This window comes from Eschrichtius robustus, chromosome 2 (assembly GCF_028021215.1).
Source record: "Eschrichtius robustus isolate mEscRob2 chromosome 2, mEscRob2.pri, whole genome shotgun sequence".
Classification (NCBI taxonomy): Eukaryota; Metazoa; Chordata; class Mammalia; order Artiodactyla; family Eschrichtiidae; genus Eschrichtius; species Eschrichtius robustus.
Genome location: NC_090825.1, coordinates 161,574,416 through 161,593,392, shown reverse-complemented (window position 1 = coordinate 161,593,392; position 18,977 = coordinate 161,574,416). Strand labels below are relative to the sequence as shown.

Genomic DNA, 18,977 nt, shown 5'->3' with positions numbered 1-18,977 from the left:
AAATTAATCAAGGAATGACTATAGGTGCTTCTGCTGGAGTACAGTATATATATCTCTGAAAAATCTTCTGTTGAGTAAAAATGCAGACAAAAAAATAACTGGAGTTATGGGAAGAATAGGATTTGAACAGAACACTCAAACCTTAGCAGGTTTGGAACAATCCTAATAAAAAATAACAGCATAATTTAAAAGACATGATTAGTTATTAGATACCTATATATGCACACGCATGAGAAAGAGAGAGAAAGTGAGAGAGAGAGAGAGAGAGAGAACTTCTCCTATTAAGAAAGGTGAAAGTGGGAGTTCCCTGGTGGTCTAGTGGTTAGGATTCAGCACTTTCACTGCTGTGGCTGGGGTTCAATTCCTGGTCAGGGAACTGAGATCCTGCAAGCCACGTGGTGCGACCAAAAAAAAAAAAAAAAAAAAGGGTGAAAGTACGTTGGATAAAGAGAAATTGATGAAGGGTTGATGCCACTGAGTCATGAAGACTCAGAAGTGTTTCTGAGAGAGAAAGCAGGTGGCCACACTGAGTTAGGAGAGAGATTGTGAGAGTTAAAGGCGTATCAGGAACAGTCCTATTTTCTCCAGTTGTACTGCTCTCTGCTGTGCTGGTTTACCTGCACTCAGAATCCTCTTAGTTGAATACTAACATATTAATGTGCTAGAGGAAAAAATCTCCTATGAACCAAGAAACCTTCCACATCACACTAAACTGATCCATAATACAGAAGCACCTGTTGCAGCAGAACATATTCTTCACAAAAAATTCATAATAGACAAAAGAAAACATCTTACAATATATTTTATGTGACTAATACTTAACTAGGACAAGAAATAAAATTTACAGCCAAACCAAGGAGCACAAATACAAAAATCCTTGTCAAACATTTACAAGCTGAAGAACATAAAAACATCATAATCAAGTCTGGTTTGTCCCAGAAATGCACTTTAGCAGATTAACGACTTAGGAAATTATTAATGTAATTCACGGCATCAACAGATTAAAGGAAAAAACATTATCTAAATGGATGTGAAAAAACATTTGAGATCATCCAATATTCACTCATAATTTTAAAAACTTAGTAATCTAGGGATCTTCTTTAACCTGATAAAATTATCTACCAACATCCTCCAGAAAATATTGTATTCAGTGATGAGTCATTTCAAGTATTTATTTCCTTTAAAACCAGAAGAAGACAATACAGTTGATCCTTAACAATACAGGGTTTAGGGATGCTGACCCCCTTCACATGTATAAGTTTATATTTAACCACTGATCTGCATCCACAGATAGAACCAACCACAGACTGTGTAGTTCTGTAGTATGAATTCACTGAAAAAAAAAAATCTGTGTATAAGTGGACCCATGATTTCAAACCTGTGTTGTTCAAGGGTCAACTGTAATTCCAATTATCACCCCCTCTAGAGGGCACTAGTCAGTGCAAGAAAAATAAGCATAATAATCGGATTAAAAAATATACAACTCTTGGGGAGCATCCGGGCACTTCCGCAGCCGAGTGGTGATCCTGGTGGTGGCAGCAGTTGTGGCGGCAGCAGTCAAGGAGCTCCCATGTCTGGGACCAGGCCGGGGGAAGGCAAAACGGGGGCGAGGCCTTAAGCCCGAGCCACAGCGGGGTGGGTCCTGAGGGAGGCAGAGCGGGAAGCACCCTTGTGGGCAGAACCCACAAGCGGGGCTCGCTGAGTCTCTAGTGCATTCGCCTGGCCGGCCGGGACTCCAGAGATGCATCTGCATCAGGTCCTCACTGGAGGTGTCATCCCTGGAGACAACTGCTATTCCATGGGCAGTGTCGAGGATGTCCCCTTCACGGAGAGAGGAGCCTGAACCAAGATGGTGGAGTAGAAGCACGTGCTCTCACTCCCTCTTGTGAGAACACCAGAATCACAAATAGCTGCTGGACAATCATAGACAAGAAGACACTGGAACTCACCAAAAAAGATACCCCACATTCAAAGACAAAGGAGAAGCCACAATGAGACGGTAGGAGGGGCGCAATCACAGTAAAATCAAATCCCATAACTGCTGGGTGGGTGACTCACAGACTGGAGAACACTTATACCACAGAAGTCCACCCACTGGAGTGAAGGTTCTGAGCCCCACGTCAGGCTGCCCAACCTGGGGGTCCGGCAACGGGAGGAGGAATTCCTAGAGAATCAGACATTGAAGGCTACTGGGATTTGATTGCAGGACTCTGACAGGACTGGGGGAAACAGAGACTCCACTCTTGCCGGGCACACACAAAGCAGTGTGTGCATCGGGACCCAGGAGAAGGAGCAGTGACCCCAGGGGAGACTGAACCAGACCTACCTGCTAGTGTTGGAGGGTCTCCTGCAGAGGCGGGGAGTGGCTGTGGCTCACCGTGGGGACAAGGACACTGGCAGCAGAAGTTCTGGGAAGTACTGCTTGGCATGAGCCCTCCCAGAGTCTACCATTAGCCCCACCAAAGAGCCCAGGTAGTCTCCAGTGTTGGGTTGCCTCAGGCCAGACAACCAACAGGGAGGGAATCCAGCCCCATCCATCAGCAGTCAAGCAGATTAAACTTTTACTGAGCTCTGCCCACCAGAGCAACAGTCAGCTCTGCCCACCAGAGCAACAGTCAGCTCTACCCACCGCCAGTCCCTCCAATCAGGAAACTTGCACAAGCCTCTTAGATAGCCTCATCCACCAGAGGGCAGACAGCAGGATCAAGAAGAACTACAATCCTGCAGCCTGTGGAACAAAAACCACATTCACAGAAAGATAGACAAGATGAAAAGGCAGAGGGCTATGTACCAGATGAAGGAACAAGATGAAACCCCAGAAAAACAACTAAATGAAGTGGAGATAGGCAACCTTCCAGAAAAAGAAGTCAGAATAATGATAGTGAAGATGATCCAGGATTTTGGAAAAAGAATGGAGGCAAAGATGGAGAAGCTGCAAGAAATGGTTAACAAAGACCTAGAAGCATTAAAGAACAAACAAACAGAGATGACCAATACAATAACTGAAATGAAAACTACACTAGAAGGAATCAATAGCAGAATAACTGAGGCAGAAGAATGGATAAGTGACCTGGAAGACAGAATGCTGGAATTCACTGTTGTGGAATAGAATAAAGAAAAAAGAATGAAAAGAAAGGAAGACCGCCTAAGAGACCTCTGGGACAATATTAAATGCAACAACATTCACATTATAGGGGTCCCAGACGGAGAAGAGAGAGAGAAAGGACCAGAGAAAATACTTGAAGAGAATATAGTCGAAAACTTCCCTAAATGGGAAAGGAAATAGCCACCCAAGTCCAGGAAATGCAGCAAGTCCCATACAAGATAAACCCAAGGAGAAACACGCCGAGACACATAGTAATCAAATTGGCAAAAATTAAAGACAAAGAAAAATTATTGAAAGCAACAAGGGAAAAATGACAAATAACATACAAGGGAACTCCCATAAGGTTAACAGCTGATTTCTCAGCAGAAACTCTACAAGCCATAAGGGAGTGGCATGATATACTTAAAGTGATGAAGGGGAAGAACCTACAACCAAGATTACTCTACCCAGCAAGAGTCTCATTCAGGTTCGATGGAGAAATCAAAAGCTTTACAGACAAGCAAAAGCTAAGATAATTCAGTACCACCAAACCAGCTCTACAACAAATGCTAAAGGAACTTCTCTAAGCAGGAAACACAAGAGAAGACAAGGACCTACAAAAACAAACCCAAAACAATTAAGAAAATGGTCATAGGAACATACATGTCGATAATTACCTTAAACGTGAGTGGATTAAATGCTCCAACCAAAAGACACAGGCTTGCTGAATGGATACAAAAACAAGACCCATATATATGCTGTCTACAAGAGACCCACTTTAGACCTAGGGACACATACAGACTGAAAGTGAGGGGATGGAAAAAGATATTCCATGCAAATGGAAATCAAAAGAAAGCTGGAGTAGCTATACTCATATCAGATAAAATAGACTTTAAAATAAAGAATGTTACAAGAGACAAGGAAGGACACTACATAATGATCAAGGGATCCATGCAAGAAGAAGATATAACAATTATAAATATATATGCACCCAACATAGGAGCACCTCAATACATAAGACAACTGCTAACAGCTATAAAAGAGGAAATCAACAGTAACACAATAATAGTGGGGGACATTAACACCTCACTTACACCAATGGACAGATCATCCAAAGTGAAAATAAATAAGGAAACAGAAGCTTTAAATGACACAATAGACCAGACAGATTTAATTGATATTTATAGGACATTCCATCAAAAAACACCAGATTACACTTTCTTCTGAAGTGCACACAGAACATTCTCCAGGATAGATCATATCGTGGGTCACAAATCAAGCCTCAGTAAATTTGAGAAAATTGAAATCATAGCAAGCATCTTTTCTGACCACAACGCTATGAGATTAGAAATGAATTACAGGGAAAAAAATGTAAAAAACACAAACGCATGGAGGCTAAACAATACGTTACAAAATGACCAAGAGATCACTGAAGAAATCAAAGAGGAAATCCAAAAATACCTAGAGACACATGACAATGAAAACACCATGATCCATAACCTAAGGGATGCAGCAAAAGCAGTTCTAAGAGGGAAGTTTATAGCTATACAAGCCTACCTCAAGAAACAAGAAAAATCGCAAATACACAATCTAACCTCACACCTAAAGGAAGTAGAGAAAGAGGAACAAACAAAACCCAAAGTTAGTAGAAGGAAAGAAATCATAAAGATCAGGGCAAAAATAAATGAAATAGAAGCAAAGAAAACAATAGCAAAGACCAATAAAACTAAAAGCTGCTTCGTTGAGAAGATAAGCAAAATTGAGAAACCATTAGACAGACTCATCAACAAAAAGAGGGAGAGGACTCAAATCAATAAAATTAGAAATGAAAAAGGAGAAGTTCCAACAGACACCGCAGAAATACAAAGCATCCTAAGAGACTACTACAAGCAACCCTATGCCAATAAAATGGACAACCTGGAAGAAATGGACAAATTCTTAGAAAGGTATAACCTTCCCAGACTGAACAAGGAAGAAACAGAAAATATGAACAGACCAATCACAAGTAATGAAATTGAAACTGTGATTAAAAATCTCCCAACAAACAAAAGTCCAGGACCAGATGGCCTCACAGGTGAATTCTATCAAACATTTAGAGAAGAGCTAACACCCATCCTTCTCAAACTCTTCCAAAAAATTACAGAGGAAAGAACACTCCCAAACTCATTCTATGAGGCCACCATCACCCTGATACCAAAACCAGACAAAGATACTACAAGAAAAGAAACTTACAGACCAATATCACTGATGAATATAGATGCAAAAATCCTCAACAAAATACTAGCAAACAGAATCCAACAACACATTGAAAGGATCATACACCATGATCAAGTGGGATTTATCCCAGGGATGCAAGGATTCTTCAATATATGCAAATCAATCAGTGTGATACACCATATTAATAAACAGAAGAAGAAAAACCCATATGATCATCTCAATAGATTCAGGAAAAGCTTTTGATCAAAGTCAACACCCATTTATGATAAAAACTCTCCAGAAGGTGGGCAGAGAGGGAACCTACCTCAACATAATAAAGGCCATATACGACAAACCCACAGCAAACATCATTCTCAATGGTGAAAAACTGAAAGCATTTCCTCTAAGATCAGGAATAAGACAAGGATGTCCACTCTCACCACTATTATTCCACACAGTTTTGGAAGTCCTAGCCACGGCAGTCAGAGAAGAAAAAGAAATAAAAGGAATACAAATTGGAAAAGAAGAACTAAAACTGTCACTGTTTGCAGATGACATGATACTATACCTAGAGAATCCTAAAGATGCCACCAGAAAACTACTAGAGCTAATCAATGAATTTGGTAAAGTTGCAGGATACAAAATTAATGCACAGAAATCTCTTGCATTCCTATACACTAATGATGAACAATCTGAAAGAGAAATTAAGGAAACACTCCCATTTACCATTGCAACAAAAAGAATAAAATACCTAGGAATAAACCTACCTAGGGAGACAAAAGACCTGTATGCAGAAAACTATAAGACACTGATGAAAGAAATTAAAGATGATACCAACAGATGGAGAGACATACCATGTTCTTGGATTGGAAGAATCAATACTGTGAAAATGACTATACTACCCAAAGCAATCTACAGATTCAATGCAATCCCTATCAAATTACCAATGGCATTTTTTACAGAACTAGAACAAAAAATCTTAAAATTTGTATGGAGACACAAAAGACCCTGAATAGCCAAAGCAGTCTTGAGGAAAAAAAACATAGCTGGAGGAATCAGACTCCCTGACTTAAGACTATACTGCAAAGCTACAGTAATCAAGAGAATATGGTACTGGCACAAAAACAGAAACATAGATCAATGGAACAAGATAGAAAGCCCAGAGATAAACCCACGCACCTATGGTCAACTAATCTATGACAAAGGAGGCAAGGATAGACAATGGAGAAAAGATAGTCTCTTCAATAAGTAGTGCTGGGAAAACTGGACAGCTACATGCAAAAGAATGAAATTAGAACACTCCCTAACACCATACACAAAAATAAACTCAAAATGGATTCGAGACCTAAATGTAAGACTGGACACTATGAAACTCTTAGAGGAAAACATAGGAAGAACACTCTTTGACATAAATCACAGCAAGATCTTTTTTGATCCACCTCCTAGAGTAATGGAAATAAACACAAAAATAAACAAATGGGACCTAATGAAACTTCAAAGCTTTTGCACAGCAAAGGAAACCACAAACAAGACGAAAAGACAACCCTCAGAATGGGAGAAAATATTTGCAAACGAATCAACGGACAAAGGATTAATCTCCAAAATATATAAACAGCTCATGCAGCTCAATATTAAGAAAACAAACAACCCAATCCAAAAATGGGCAGAAGACCTACATAGTCATTTCTCCAAAGACATACAGATGGCCAAGAAACACATGAAAACCTGCTCAACATCACTAATTATTAGAGAAATGCAAATCAAAACTACAATGAGGTATCACCTCACACCAGTTAGAATGGGCATCATCAGATACCCTAGAAACAACAAATGTTGGGGAGGGTGTGGAGAAAAGGGAACACTCTTCTTGCACTGTTGGTGGGAATGTAAATTGATACAGCCACTATGGAGAACAGTATGGTGGTTCCTTAAAAAACTAAAAATAGAATTACCATATGATCCAGCAATCCCACTACTGGGCATATACCCAGAGAAAACCATAATTCAAAAAGACACATGAAAAAAAAAAAAAAGTCACATGCACTCCAATGTTCATTGCAGCACTATTTACAATAGCCAGGTCATGGAAGCAACCTATATGCCCATCGACAGATGAATGGATAAAGAAGATGTGGTACATATATACAATGGAATATTACTCAGCCATAAAAAGGAACAAAATTGGGTCAATTGTTGAGACGTGGATGGATCTAGAGACTGTCATACAGTGTGAAGTAAGTCAGAAAGAGAAAAACAAATATCGTATATTAATGCATGTATGTGGAACCTAGAAAAATGGTAAGGTGAACCGGTTTGCAGGGCAGAAATTGAGACACAGATGTAGAGAACAAACGTATGGACACCAAGGGGGGAAAGCCATGGTGGGGTGGGGGTGGGGGGGTGCTGAATTGGGCGATTGGGATTGACATGTATACACTGATGTTTATAAAACTGATGACTAATAAGAACCTGCTATACAAAAAAATTAATTAAATAAAACTTAAAAATTAAAAAAAAATACAACTCTCATCATTTATAGATATGATTGTCTACTGTATTATTCGGGGTACTCCAGAGAAACAGAACATGACTATATTAGGAGGAATTGGCTCATGTGATTATGGAGGCTGAGAAGTCTCAAGCTCTACAATTGACAAGCTGGAGGACCGGGAGAGATGATGGTGTAGTTTCAGTTCGATTCCAAAGGTTTGAGAACTAGGAGAGCCCATGGTAAAAATTCCAGAACAAAAACCAGGGGCCTCGAGATCCAAAAAGAGCCAATGTTTCAGTCTGAATCTGACGGCAGGGAAAGACCAATGTTCCATCTTAAGATAGTCAGGCAGAAGTTCCTTGTTCATCATGGGAGAATCAGCCTTTTTCTTCTATTCTGGCCTTCAATTGATTGGATGAGGCCCACTTACATAATGCAGGGTAATCTGCTTTGCTCAGTCTACCAATTCAAATGTTCATCTCATCTAGAAACACCTTCACAGACACACCCAGAATAATGTTTGACCAAATATCAGGGCGCTCTATGGCCTATTCAAACTGAAACAATAAATTAACCACACTTTGTCAACTGGGCCTCCATATGCATCTCTTTAAACCATACTCAATCTCTAAATAAAGATAGTAACAAGGTCATACTTCTACCCAAAATGATACAAGTATCCTGTCTACAGTCAAAAACTCACTAAGCCCTTCCACAAAAGAGTAGGTAATGTCCTTGAGGAATGTTTACTCTTCCTGATATCTTGTAACTTAAATACTATGATATAAAATCAATACATCTTATGTTACATGATAAGAGCATAAGATAAGGAAGAAAACATATTCAAAACCAAAAAATGAACTCATAATATTACAGTCCTCATTTCTGTAACTCTTCACTTGGTCATAGTTGGTATTTATAACAATCTTCTACTACCCATTTTGTATTCCCTTTGCTTTCAACAAGCACCTCAGCTGGTATCAGTTTCTGACGTGGTTGGGTGACCTAAACCTTCATTCCTAAAGGGCCTGGGCCATTAGTAATCCCGCCCGGATTTGCTTGTTGTAGTTTTCCACCGACCTTAATTGCAGGACATGGTAATACTAAAGACATCCTAAGGGATCTCCTGTATTCCAGACATACTCTTCTTTATGTCTATTGGGAGTAACTGTTTAAATTCCCCTTGGTAGTCAGGATCAATCACCCAGCCAACATCATAACTCTTCTTTGCCTGATGATACAGAGGCATGAGGAGCTCAAAGTGGCCATCTTAACTTCCAGTTCAATGGAATCATTGTTGTGTCTCCCGGTGGAAGTTTTCCCCCTCTGGAACAAAGACCTCTAGTCCAGTAGAATGTAAGTTTGCAGGAACAGGAAGCAAAAATTTTGCTAGTGGGTTACTAGGGGTAATAGTGGGGGGGTGTCACTATTTCCCATTTCCTCCCCTTGATTCCTGGACCTGTGAATTTTGGCTATGGGAAAAACTGAACTGTATATTGGATGCTGATTCAGAGCATATACAGCCTTAGGGAGAAACTTGCCTCAGCCCTGCTAGGTATTCACCTAGTTGGCAATGTAAGTAGATCTTCAAAAGGCCATTCTATCAATCTGGCTACTTCAGGATTGTGAGAAATATGGTAAGACCAACAAATTCCATGAGCATGGGCCCATAGCCACACTTCATTTGCTGTGAAGTGAGTTCTTTGATCACTAACAATGCTGTGTGGAATACTATAATGGTGGATAAGGCATCAAACTGCCTGATCACCATGGGAATGGTGCTATATCAAGGACTCAGTGTTGGCCTATACTGCTGACAGATTGGGCGTTCAACAATGGCCATAGCCAGGTCGGCCTTGGTGAGTGGAAGTCCATGCTGCTGAGCCCACATGTAACCCCCATCTTTGCTACCATGACAACTTTGTTCATGAGCCCATTGGTTGATGACAGAGGTGGCTAGAGAAAGATACTGACTGGTTTCCACAGAACAGGTTATCTTATCCACTTGATTAGTGAAATTCTCCTCTGCTGAGGTCACCCTTTGGTGAGCATTCACATGGACACAAATGTGAACTCCCTATGAAGCCATGGGTGCAGGCTGTGAGAGAAAAGGCAGTGTAGTAGGAGTGGGGACCATAGGACAACTGACAGAATAATGGATAAATAAATTGTAGTAAAGTCACACAATGGCATCCCAAAGAACAATGAAAATTAAGAACTTCAGTCACATGTATTAAGATAGATGAAGCTTCCAAACAAGGTGATGAGTAAAACATCTAACTATGGGAGACTAGGCAGATATTTTAGGGATATGTATTTGTAATATTTGTTTTTAAAAAGCAATGGAATAATAAAAATGAATCCAGGAGAATGGTATCACTGGTGTGGGGGAAGGGGAGGAGGAGTGTTGAGGGTTGGATTGAGAATGGAGATAAAAAAAATAATGACAATAAGAGTATAATAATGTCTAATACTTGTATACTGTTTACAGTTTGCCAGTGTTCTAAGTGCTTTTTATTCTTTAGCTCTTTTAATCCTCACAAGTCCATAGGTAGTTACTAGTTCTTTCTGCATTCTTCAAAGAAGGAGACCAAGTTATGCCTCCTAACCATTGTACCAAATATTTCCTAAATTAAAAACAAATAAACAAATGAAACCTTGGATGAAACATTGTCAATATCTAATATCTTAAAGTAGAAAAATAGCAGCATAAATTTGCTTTTGCTTTTGTTTCATTTAATTTGGAAATGTAAAGGTAAATTCCAGGAGAAACAAGGGAACTTGAAAGAGGGTTCCTCTAGATGTGGTACTCCATTTTAGGGAGGAGTTGTATAGGGCCCTGCCTTTTGATGATAAAACTTGCCCCTCCCATTTGGCATATATACTATATGCATGCATTTTTTTTATAGAAAGAATTTACTGAAAAATATAATTAGAATAAAAATATGTGAGATCTAGCTGGTCTCTGAATGGTAAAGGTTTTTTAATGTTTTCCGCAATGGCATAAATGACACAGAAAATATTGTGATACTTGAGTTACAAAAGTATTTTAAATTTCTGAATATCATGAAAAATTATAAGAAAAATTAAAAGCCTAATAAAATATTTGAATGATTCAAAAAATGAAAGAAACACAAAGGCCTTGTTAAGGAATAAAGAAAACAGGTAAGACCATGGCTCTCATAGAAATATAAAATGAATGCATGCCAAGGATTTTATTTAACTTATTAACTAATGAGGGAACAAGTAAGATTTTAAAATCAACTCACAGGAAAATTCAAAGAACCACACATATATAAGCAAATCCAGAATGCGGAAATCTGGATCTACAAATAGATGCACAAAGTTTCTATTCATAGGAATGCAGAATCAATTGCATTCCCCAGATGCAATTTATTTGCATTTCTGTAAATAAGAACAGCTTGCATTATTAACAATTTTTTACAACTTTCAGAACTGTGAAATGGCTGAAAGACAATGAAAGGCTTAAATAACCCAGAAGGACGTTCAGTAAACTTTTTGGTCCATTTCAAAGTCTGTCTCATTTTTTTCCTATAGCTTACAGAGATAAGCAGGAAAAGAAAGGAGTAATTTTTTTTTTTTTTTTTTACAAAAAGGAAATATAAATGAAAATAAGAATATGAGAAAATGTTTTATAAATCAAAGAAATCCTAATTGTTCTATGAAAATATTTAAACACATATAATGCTCTTCTGCCTAAAATTAAAGCTAACTCCTTATATTGGGCCAAGCCTCATTTTTAAAATAAACTTTTATTTTAGCATAGTTTAGATTTATAGAAAAGTTGCAAAAATAGTACAGTTGCCATACAACTCAACTCAATAGTATGAACATCTTGCATTTCACACAATTAATGAACCAATATTGATAAATTATTTTTAACTAAAGTTCATACTTTATTCAGAATAATTTCTTAAGTTTTTGCTTTTTTCCATTCCAGGATCCCATCGATGACACATTACACTTAGTTGTCATGTCCTCCTTAGGCTCCTTTTGGCTGTGACACTCTCAGACTTTCCATATTTTTGATGACCTTGATAGTTTTGAGGAATACTGGTCAGGCATTTTGTAGAATCTCCCTTTATTGTAAATTTTTTGATGTTTTTCTCATTACTAGGCTGGGGTTATGGGGTTTTGGGAGGAAGACCACAGAGGTAAAGTGCTGTTTTCATCACATTGTTTCAAGGGTACATACTATCAACATAATTTACAACTATTGATGTTGACCTGAATCACCTGGCTGACGTGTGTTGCCATGTTTCTCCACTGTCAAGTTATTCTTTTTTTTTTTCAAACCTTCCTGTACTGTCCTCTTTGGAAGGAAGTTATGTTCCACTTCCTTGAAGACAGAGTTTCTATATTAACTGCATGAGTGATTTATCTATTCTCACCCATTTACTTATTTATTCAAACATTTTTTTTGTGTCTCTGGGGGTGAGGCCAAGAAATGTGTTTCAATTAGTCCTCCAGATGATTCCTATGTGAGCTAAAGTTTGAGAACAACTGAGACATTGGGGTTGTTAACTATAGCATAACTTTATCTAAACAGACTGATGCAGGATCCAGTTTCATTTTTTTCTTTTCCATATGGTATCCAACTATCCAAATTCCATTCATTGACTAGTTCATGCTTTCCTCAGTGATCTGCCATGCTAAAAGTGTCATATATTAAGTGGCCAATTACACATAGGTGTGTGTTTGGGCTCTTCAATTCATTTCACTCATCTGTTTATCTAATCTTGCAACAACACATGTCATAACTATTCTATCTTTATCATAAGGCTTGGTATCTTAGAGAGCAATTCCTCTCATATACTTCTATTTCATTATTGTCCTCGCTATTCTTGACCCTGCGCACGCTGATACAAATTTTAGTTATCAACCTGTTAACTTCAGCAAACAACCTGTTGGGATTGCACTGAATTGGTAAATCTTTTGGGGGTAATTGAACATACTTACAATTTTTAGGTTTCTAATTTGTGAACATGGTCTCTCTCTCCATTTGTTTAAATTTTTTGAACATCTGCCGATAAAGTTTTATAATTTTCTTCATCGAGGCCTTGAACATCTTTGTTAGATTTATTCTTAAGGACTGCATATTTCTGATGCTATTGTAAATGGTGTCTCTTTAATTTCACTTTTTGATAGTTTGTGGCTGATATATAGGAAAACAAATTATTTTATATCAGTTTTATAGCTATCAATTTCACTAACTCATTAATTCTAATAATTATCAGTAGAATATGCTGGATTGTGTATCTACAGAAGCATATCACCTACAAATAATGTGATTCCTTTCATTAAATCCTTATGCCTTTAAATTATTTTTTAACCACTCTTGATTGTTTATGATCTCTTAAAAAACTCAAATAGAAGGGATGATACCAGAACCATTGTCCTATTCATGATCTCAAAAGGAAAATTTTTTTCACTATTTCATCATTTGGAATGGTGGTAAGTTGGAGGTATTTGATAGAACTCCAGTATCAGATTGAGTTCCCTTCTATCCTAATTTGCTGCAAATTTTTATTATGAATGGATGTTGAATTTCATGAAACTTCTGCATCTGTTTAGATGACCATGTGATTTTTCTCCTTTCATTTTTTTAAAAGTGTGGGGCCCCTTAGGTAAGACTGGGCCCCCCTTAATTTTTTAAAAAAATACTTATTAATTTATTTGGCTGCACTGGGTCCTAGTCGTGGCACGTGGGATCCCCGTTGCAGCATGCAGGATCTTTTAGTTGTGGCATGTGAGATCTAGTTCCCTGACCAGGGATCAAACCCGGGCCCCCTGCACTGGGAGCGCAGAGTTTTAACCACTGGACCACCAGGGAAGTCCCTTTCTCCTTTCATTTTTTAATATGAGTGATTATATTAATTGCTTTTTTTCAAGGATGTACTCATTTTTAAAATTCAGGTTTATTGAAGCATAATTTACTTACAGTAGAATACACCCATTTTCAATGTAGTTTGTTGAATCTTGGCCTACAGTCATGTAACTGCCAGAAAAATCGAGATGGAGAACATATACATCACCACAAAAAGTTCCTTTGTGCCCCTTGGCAGTCAATCCCTTCTTCCTCCTTCTACTCCCTGCACCAGGGAACCACTGATTTGATTTCTGTCCATATAGTTTTGCATTTTCTTGTTTGTTGTATAAAGGGAATTATATACTATGTATCCTTTTTCTGTCTTGCTTATTTCACTTAGCATAATGCTTTTGAGATTCATCTACATTATTGCATGTAACGGTAGTGGTTTTTTTTAAGAAAAATGTGTACCAAAGTTTGTTTATTCATTTATCAGTGGCTGGACATTTGTGTTTCCAATTACGGGTTATTATGAATAAAGCTGCTGTAAAATTTTCATACAGATTTTTGTATGGACATATATTTTCATTTCTATTGAGTAACCTAGAAGTGAGATTTCTGAGTCATATGATAACTGTATGTTCAACTTTATGAGAAACTGACAAACTGCTTTCCAAAGTATGAGAGTTCTAGTTGCCTCACATTTCACCAGCATTTTGTATTATCTTTTTAAAAATTATTTAAATAATTGTAATAGGTGTATTGCTGTTGAAATTCAGTGGCTTAAAAAAAATAAATTTGTTCTCCTATAGTTGTGGAGGCCAGAAGTCCAAAAAATTTGTTTCACTGAGCCGAACTCACGCTGACTCTAGATTAGAATCCATTTCCTTGCCTTTTCCGAATTATAGTGGCTGACTGCAACCTAGTGGTATACTGCAATCTTGCTAAGCTTACTTTCTAGTTCTAGTAACCTTTTTGTAGATTCCATCAGATTTTCCTATAAAGAATATGTGCTGGTTGCAAATAAAGGTAGTTTTACTTTTTCCTTACCAATCTTGATGCCTTTTCTCTCTTTTTCTTGCCCTATTGCACTGACTAGAACCTCCACTAAAATGACGAATAGAAGTGATGAGAGTGACATCCCTGTGTTGTTCCTGATTGTAGAGCATTTTGTCTTTTATCATCAAGCATGATGTTAGCTGTAAAACCTACTGTTAACATTGCAGATGAGGAAGCTCCTTTCTATTTCTAGTTTGGTGAGTGTTTTTAATCAGAAATGGATGTTGGGTTTTGCAAATGCTTTTATTGTGCCTTGACCTGAAAACTCTGTCAAAGAAGTAAGCTTGGACAGTTTTGTAGGGCTCTTCTCCTTTGTTTCTTGTCTCTCAGGAACCAATGTCCTTTGTCACCTGATGTCTTGTGTCTAGAAAATATTATTTCATATATTTCATCTGTGTTTGTTGCTATTGCTGTTGTTTAAGGTGGGAAGATAACTCTAGTTCCTTTTACTCTGTCTTAGCCAGAAGCACAAGTAAACAGATTTTTCTGGCATCAGATGCATTTCAATCCATTGCAGTTAATATTCTTTTTTGATGCCCAAATTGTTCCATCTTTGTCCAACAGAAACTCTTCAAGTTGGTTCCTATGTCCTTTTTTTTTTTTTTAAGATTTATTTATTTTATTTATTTATTGATTGATTGATTGCTATGTTGGGTCTTCGTTTCTGTGCTAGGGCTTTCTCTAGTTGCGGCAAGCGGGGGCCACTCTTCATCGCGGTGCGCGGGCCTCTCACTAACGTGGCCTCTCTTGTTGCGGAGCACAGGCTCCAGACGCGCAAGCTCAGTAGTTGTGGCTAACGGGCTTAGTCGCTCCGCGGCATGTGGGATCCTCCCAGACCAAGGCTCGAACCCTTGTTCCCTGCATTAGCAGGCAGATTCTCAACCACTGCACCACCAGGGAAGCCCCCTATGTCCTTTTGACATGACCCAGTAGTCATGGATAGCTTTCCAGCTTTCAAGCATCGGACTTATTTTGTGAACTCCCTATCTTGGATTTGTAATCAGCCATTTCTCTATGGAAACTTTTTTTTATTAAATGCTACTTAGAGACCATAATTTGTTATTGCTATTGGATTGTCATTCTTTCTAGGCCTTTACAGTAGATAGAGACAGGAAAAACCTTTTTTTTTGAGAACCAAACTTTGATTTCTGATATTTCCCAGTTCACATGTTAGACAAAAGCCTTTTCCACTTAAGTTCTTTGAAGTAACATTTTAAAAAATCTCAATAAGATAATTGAGAGCCGGCCCTGGAGGTCTCCACCTTCCCCACAAGTCTTGCCTGGGCCCTGAGCCTCTGCACAGGATCCAGGTGGGGGTGTGGCACCAGGGCTGCCTAGCTGCTCCAGGTGGGGAGAAGAGCTGGGCTTTAGGGAGCCCCAGTTCTGAGTGCCCACCCACTGCCCTGGGACATCCCAGCCCACCCAGGGTTTCTGCGTTTGGAGGCATGGACCTGAGATCTTGGGAGGTAATGCTGACTAGGCTTTGAGTGGGCTTGGGGAGAGTGAAGCAACACCCTAAAGGAGAACTTTTCTACCAGGACCCAAGGCACCAGTGGCTTGGACCACAGGCCTCTGCCGAGAAACCTCAGCCAAGGAACAAATTAACACTTTAGTGGTTGGCAGCTTAACATCCTTATTGATTCTAGCTCATCAGTGCTTTTGTTTCCCCTCAACTACCTCCAAAATCCTGGAATGTATTTTTTGCTGTCTGCATCTCGTGGAGTAGTATTACTGATACCAGCCTGGGTTGTTGAACTCTTTAATCAATAGAAATTTATGAGACCAGATGAGAAATTCAGGCAAGGCTTTATTGGGACTGGTGGGACATGAGGGAGCAAAAACAAGTAACAGATTCCCTTGCTCACCCCCCAAGGGGTAGCAGGAGCAAGCTGGTTCCTTAAATGGAGTGAGGGTGGGGCAGACCAGTGGGTCCAGCCAGAGGGATGACTTAGGTGGTCTGCCCACCCATTTGGTGGTGCTGTGTGCGGGGATCATGCACAGTATCCTGCTTTTGCTCAGGGAACCTCAGAAGTGGCTGTTAGTTTGTGCCCTTTTTATGGTTTATTGTTCATAATTGCCCCAATTGCACATGAGTGTTGTTATTTTTAGTCCCATTTAGTTTCTTTGTATTTTGTTGCTGGAGGAGACCTTTGTCCAGGTGCAAGTGCAAGCACTCTGGTAAAGGGTCCCAGGTCCAAGTCTATCTTATTATGGCCTGCATACGTACATACTAGTATCAAGAAGGAGACTTAGAACTGAAATTTAGAGCGCTAACTTAGTGTATTCTATTTTCTATCACCATGTGTACGTGGGAACCTGTACTTCCATATGTGGGAAAGTGAGGTTGGCAAGGTACGTACCAGGTATAGGACTATGAATATGCTGGATAATGGATAAGGTATGCTGAAGAATCTCCCACTGAAGTCTGATACAAGATTTTCATGTTAATTGTAAATCTAAATACTCTCTTGCAGGGGAGACATAGATCACTTTTCTTTTTCTTTAAGGACCTGATGTTGTACTTAACATTCCAACCCTTAAAGCTCAAACAGCACAAGTAATTGTCACTTTGAAATTGAACTTTTTTGTACTGTAATTGCAAGGCCAAAGGCTATGTAACAAACAATCTTGCATTTTCAGACACGAATTCTTTTATTTCTGTTAAACTGAATATACAATTATTGTTTCCTAGGCAACCAAATTTGCTTATAACTACCATTTAATTTCATGTTAACAGAACATAGTGATAAAACAACTTTGATTGTAAAGATATAATTACTATAATAAATAAAGTAATTTATATTAAAAAAGAATGTTGAATATAGTTTAAGATTACTCAGAGGAGTCAAGATGGTGGAGGAGTAGGAGGATGGGGAGTTCACCTCTCCTCACATATGCATCAGGAATACATCCACAGGGACTTCTCTGGTGGCTCAGTGGATAAGAATCTACCTGCCAATGCAAGGGACACAGGTTCAATCCCTGGTCTGGGAAGATCCCACATGCCACAGAACAACTAAGCCCGTGCGCCACAACTACTGAGCCTGAGCTCTAGAGCCTGTGTGCCACAACTAATGAGCCCTCGTGCTGCAACTACTGAAGCCTGCACGCCTAGAGCCCATGCTTCGCAACAAGAGAAGCCATCGTAATGAGAAGCCTGCGCACCGCAACGAAGCGTAGCCCCCACTTGCCATACTAGAGAAAGTCTGCACGCAGCAACAAAGACCCAACGCAGCCAAAAAAATAAAAATTAAATTAAATCTTTAAAAAAAAAAAGACTACAAGTGGAAAAATACAGAGCACCTGCTGAATACTAGCAGAGGAACTTAAACACCTAAAAGGACAAGAAAGATCCCCGTGTAACTGGGTAGGATGAAAAAAAGAAGAAGGGAAAAGGACGAGGAGATGAAGCAGGACGGAACCTCAACCCCTGGGAAGGAGCTGAAGGAGAGGAGAGGTTCCTGCATCTGGGGAAGCCCCCTCAGCAGCAGGGAGATCAGCTAGAACAGAAGAGGGGTTCCCGGGGCTCAGAGGAGAGCGCAGCAACCAATCTGTGGCAGGCAGGACAGAGTGAGACCTACACAGATGGTCTGTGCCACAGCCATGTGTGCCCCAGCCTGAGACATGTGTCTGCTGGTGTGGACGGGGTCTGGGTGATGGAACACAGGGATTGGAGAGCAGACCCGGGGAGAGGGCTGCTGTTGGCTGTACAGAGATAGATTGAGGGGACAGGAGTGAGGAGCTCTGCAACCAGGAATGCTCGTGGAGGAAGTCCAGACTGCCATAGAAGCGAAGTGCCATTGCTGAATGATGTGCAAAGGGCAGAGCTGCCATTGTAGCCTCTATCTCCATGCACTGGCCCCTGCCTCCCTGGGCACTAGAAAGGGCTCCCGCCAGGGCAGGCTCTCATGGCCCTGGCTGTCGCCTCCTCCTCCTCACCCCATCCCCCCTAGGGTGGGCTTTTGTGCTCCAGGTAATCCTTGGGAGTAGATGCCTGTGGGTGGCCGACATGCAGAGGTGGGGCTGAAACCACAGCTGAACCTCAGGGGCCATGCAACTAAGGAAGAAGAGCTGAAATCTCTCACGGCTGTGCAAATTGCAGATTTACACCCCTGCTACCGACTTTGTAAACTCAGCGCCTGCAGAACATCTGAACAGACAATGAGTGCTCCCACAGCCAAGACAGGTCTAGCTTTAGCAGCTATGGACTTTGTGGGCACGTACATGCAGGGGTTGGGCCAGGCTAGAGTCTGAGTTGCCCCCACTCACCCAGAGCAGGTCTAGATCCATGATTACTGCAATCCAGGGACCTGACT

The 18,977-nt window shown here is 39.8% G+C and overlaps 1 protein-coding gene across 1 annotated transcript in view; it reads right to left on the bottom strand.

Annotated features, from left to right (window-relative positions):
• The window catches only part of GRM6 (glutamate metabotropic receptor 6), a 48,570-nt gene that overhangs the window by 22,612 nt on the left and 6,981 nt on the right, over positions 1–18,977 (bottom strand). Inside the window, exon 3 of the mRNA XM_068534929.1 lies at positions 1,482–1,839. Coding sequence (XP_068391030.1) covers positions 1,482–1,839 — 358 coding nt within the window. The remainder of the gene's footprint in view (positions 1–1,481; positions 1,840–18,977) is intronic.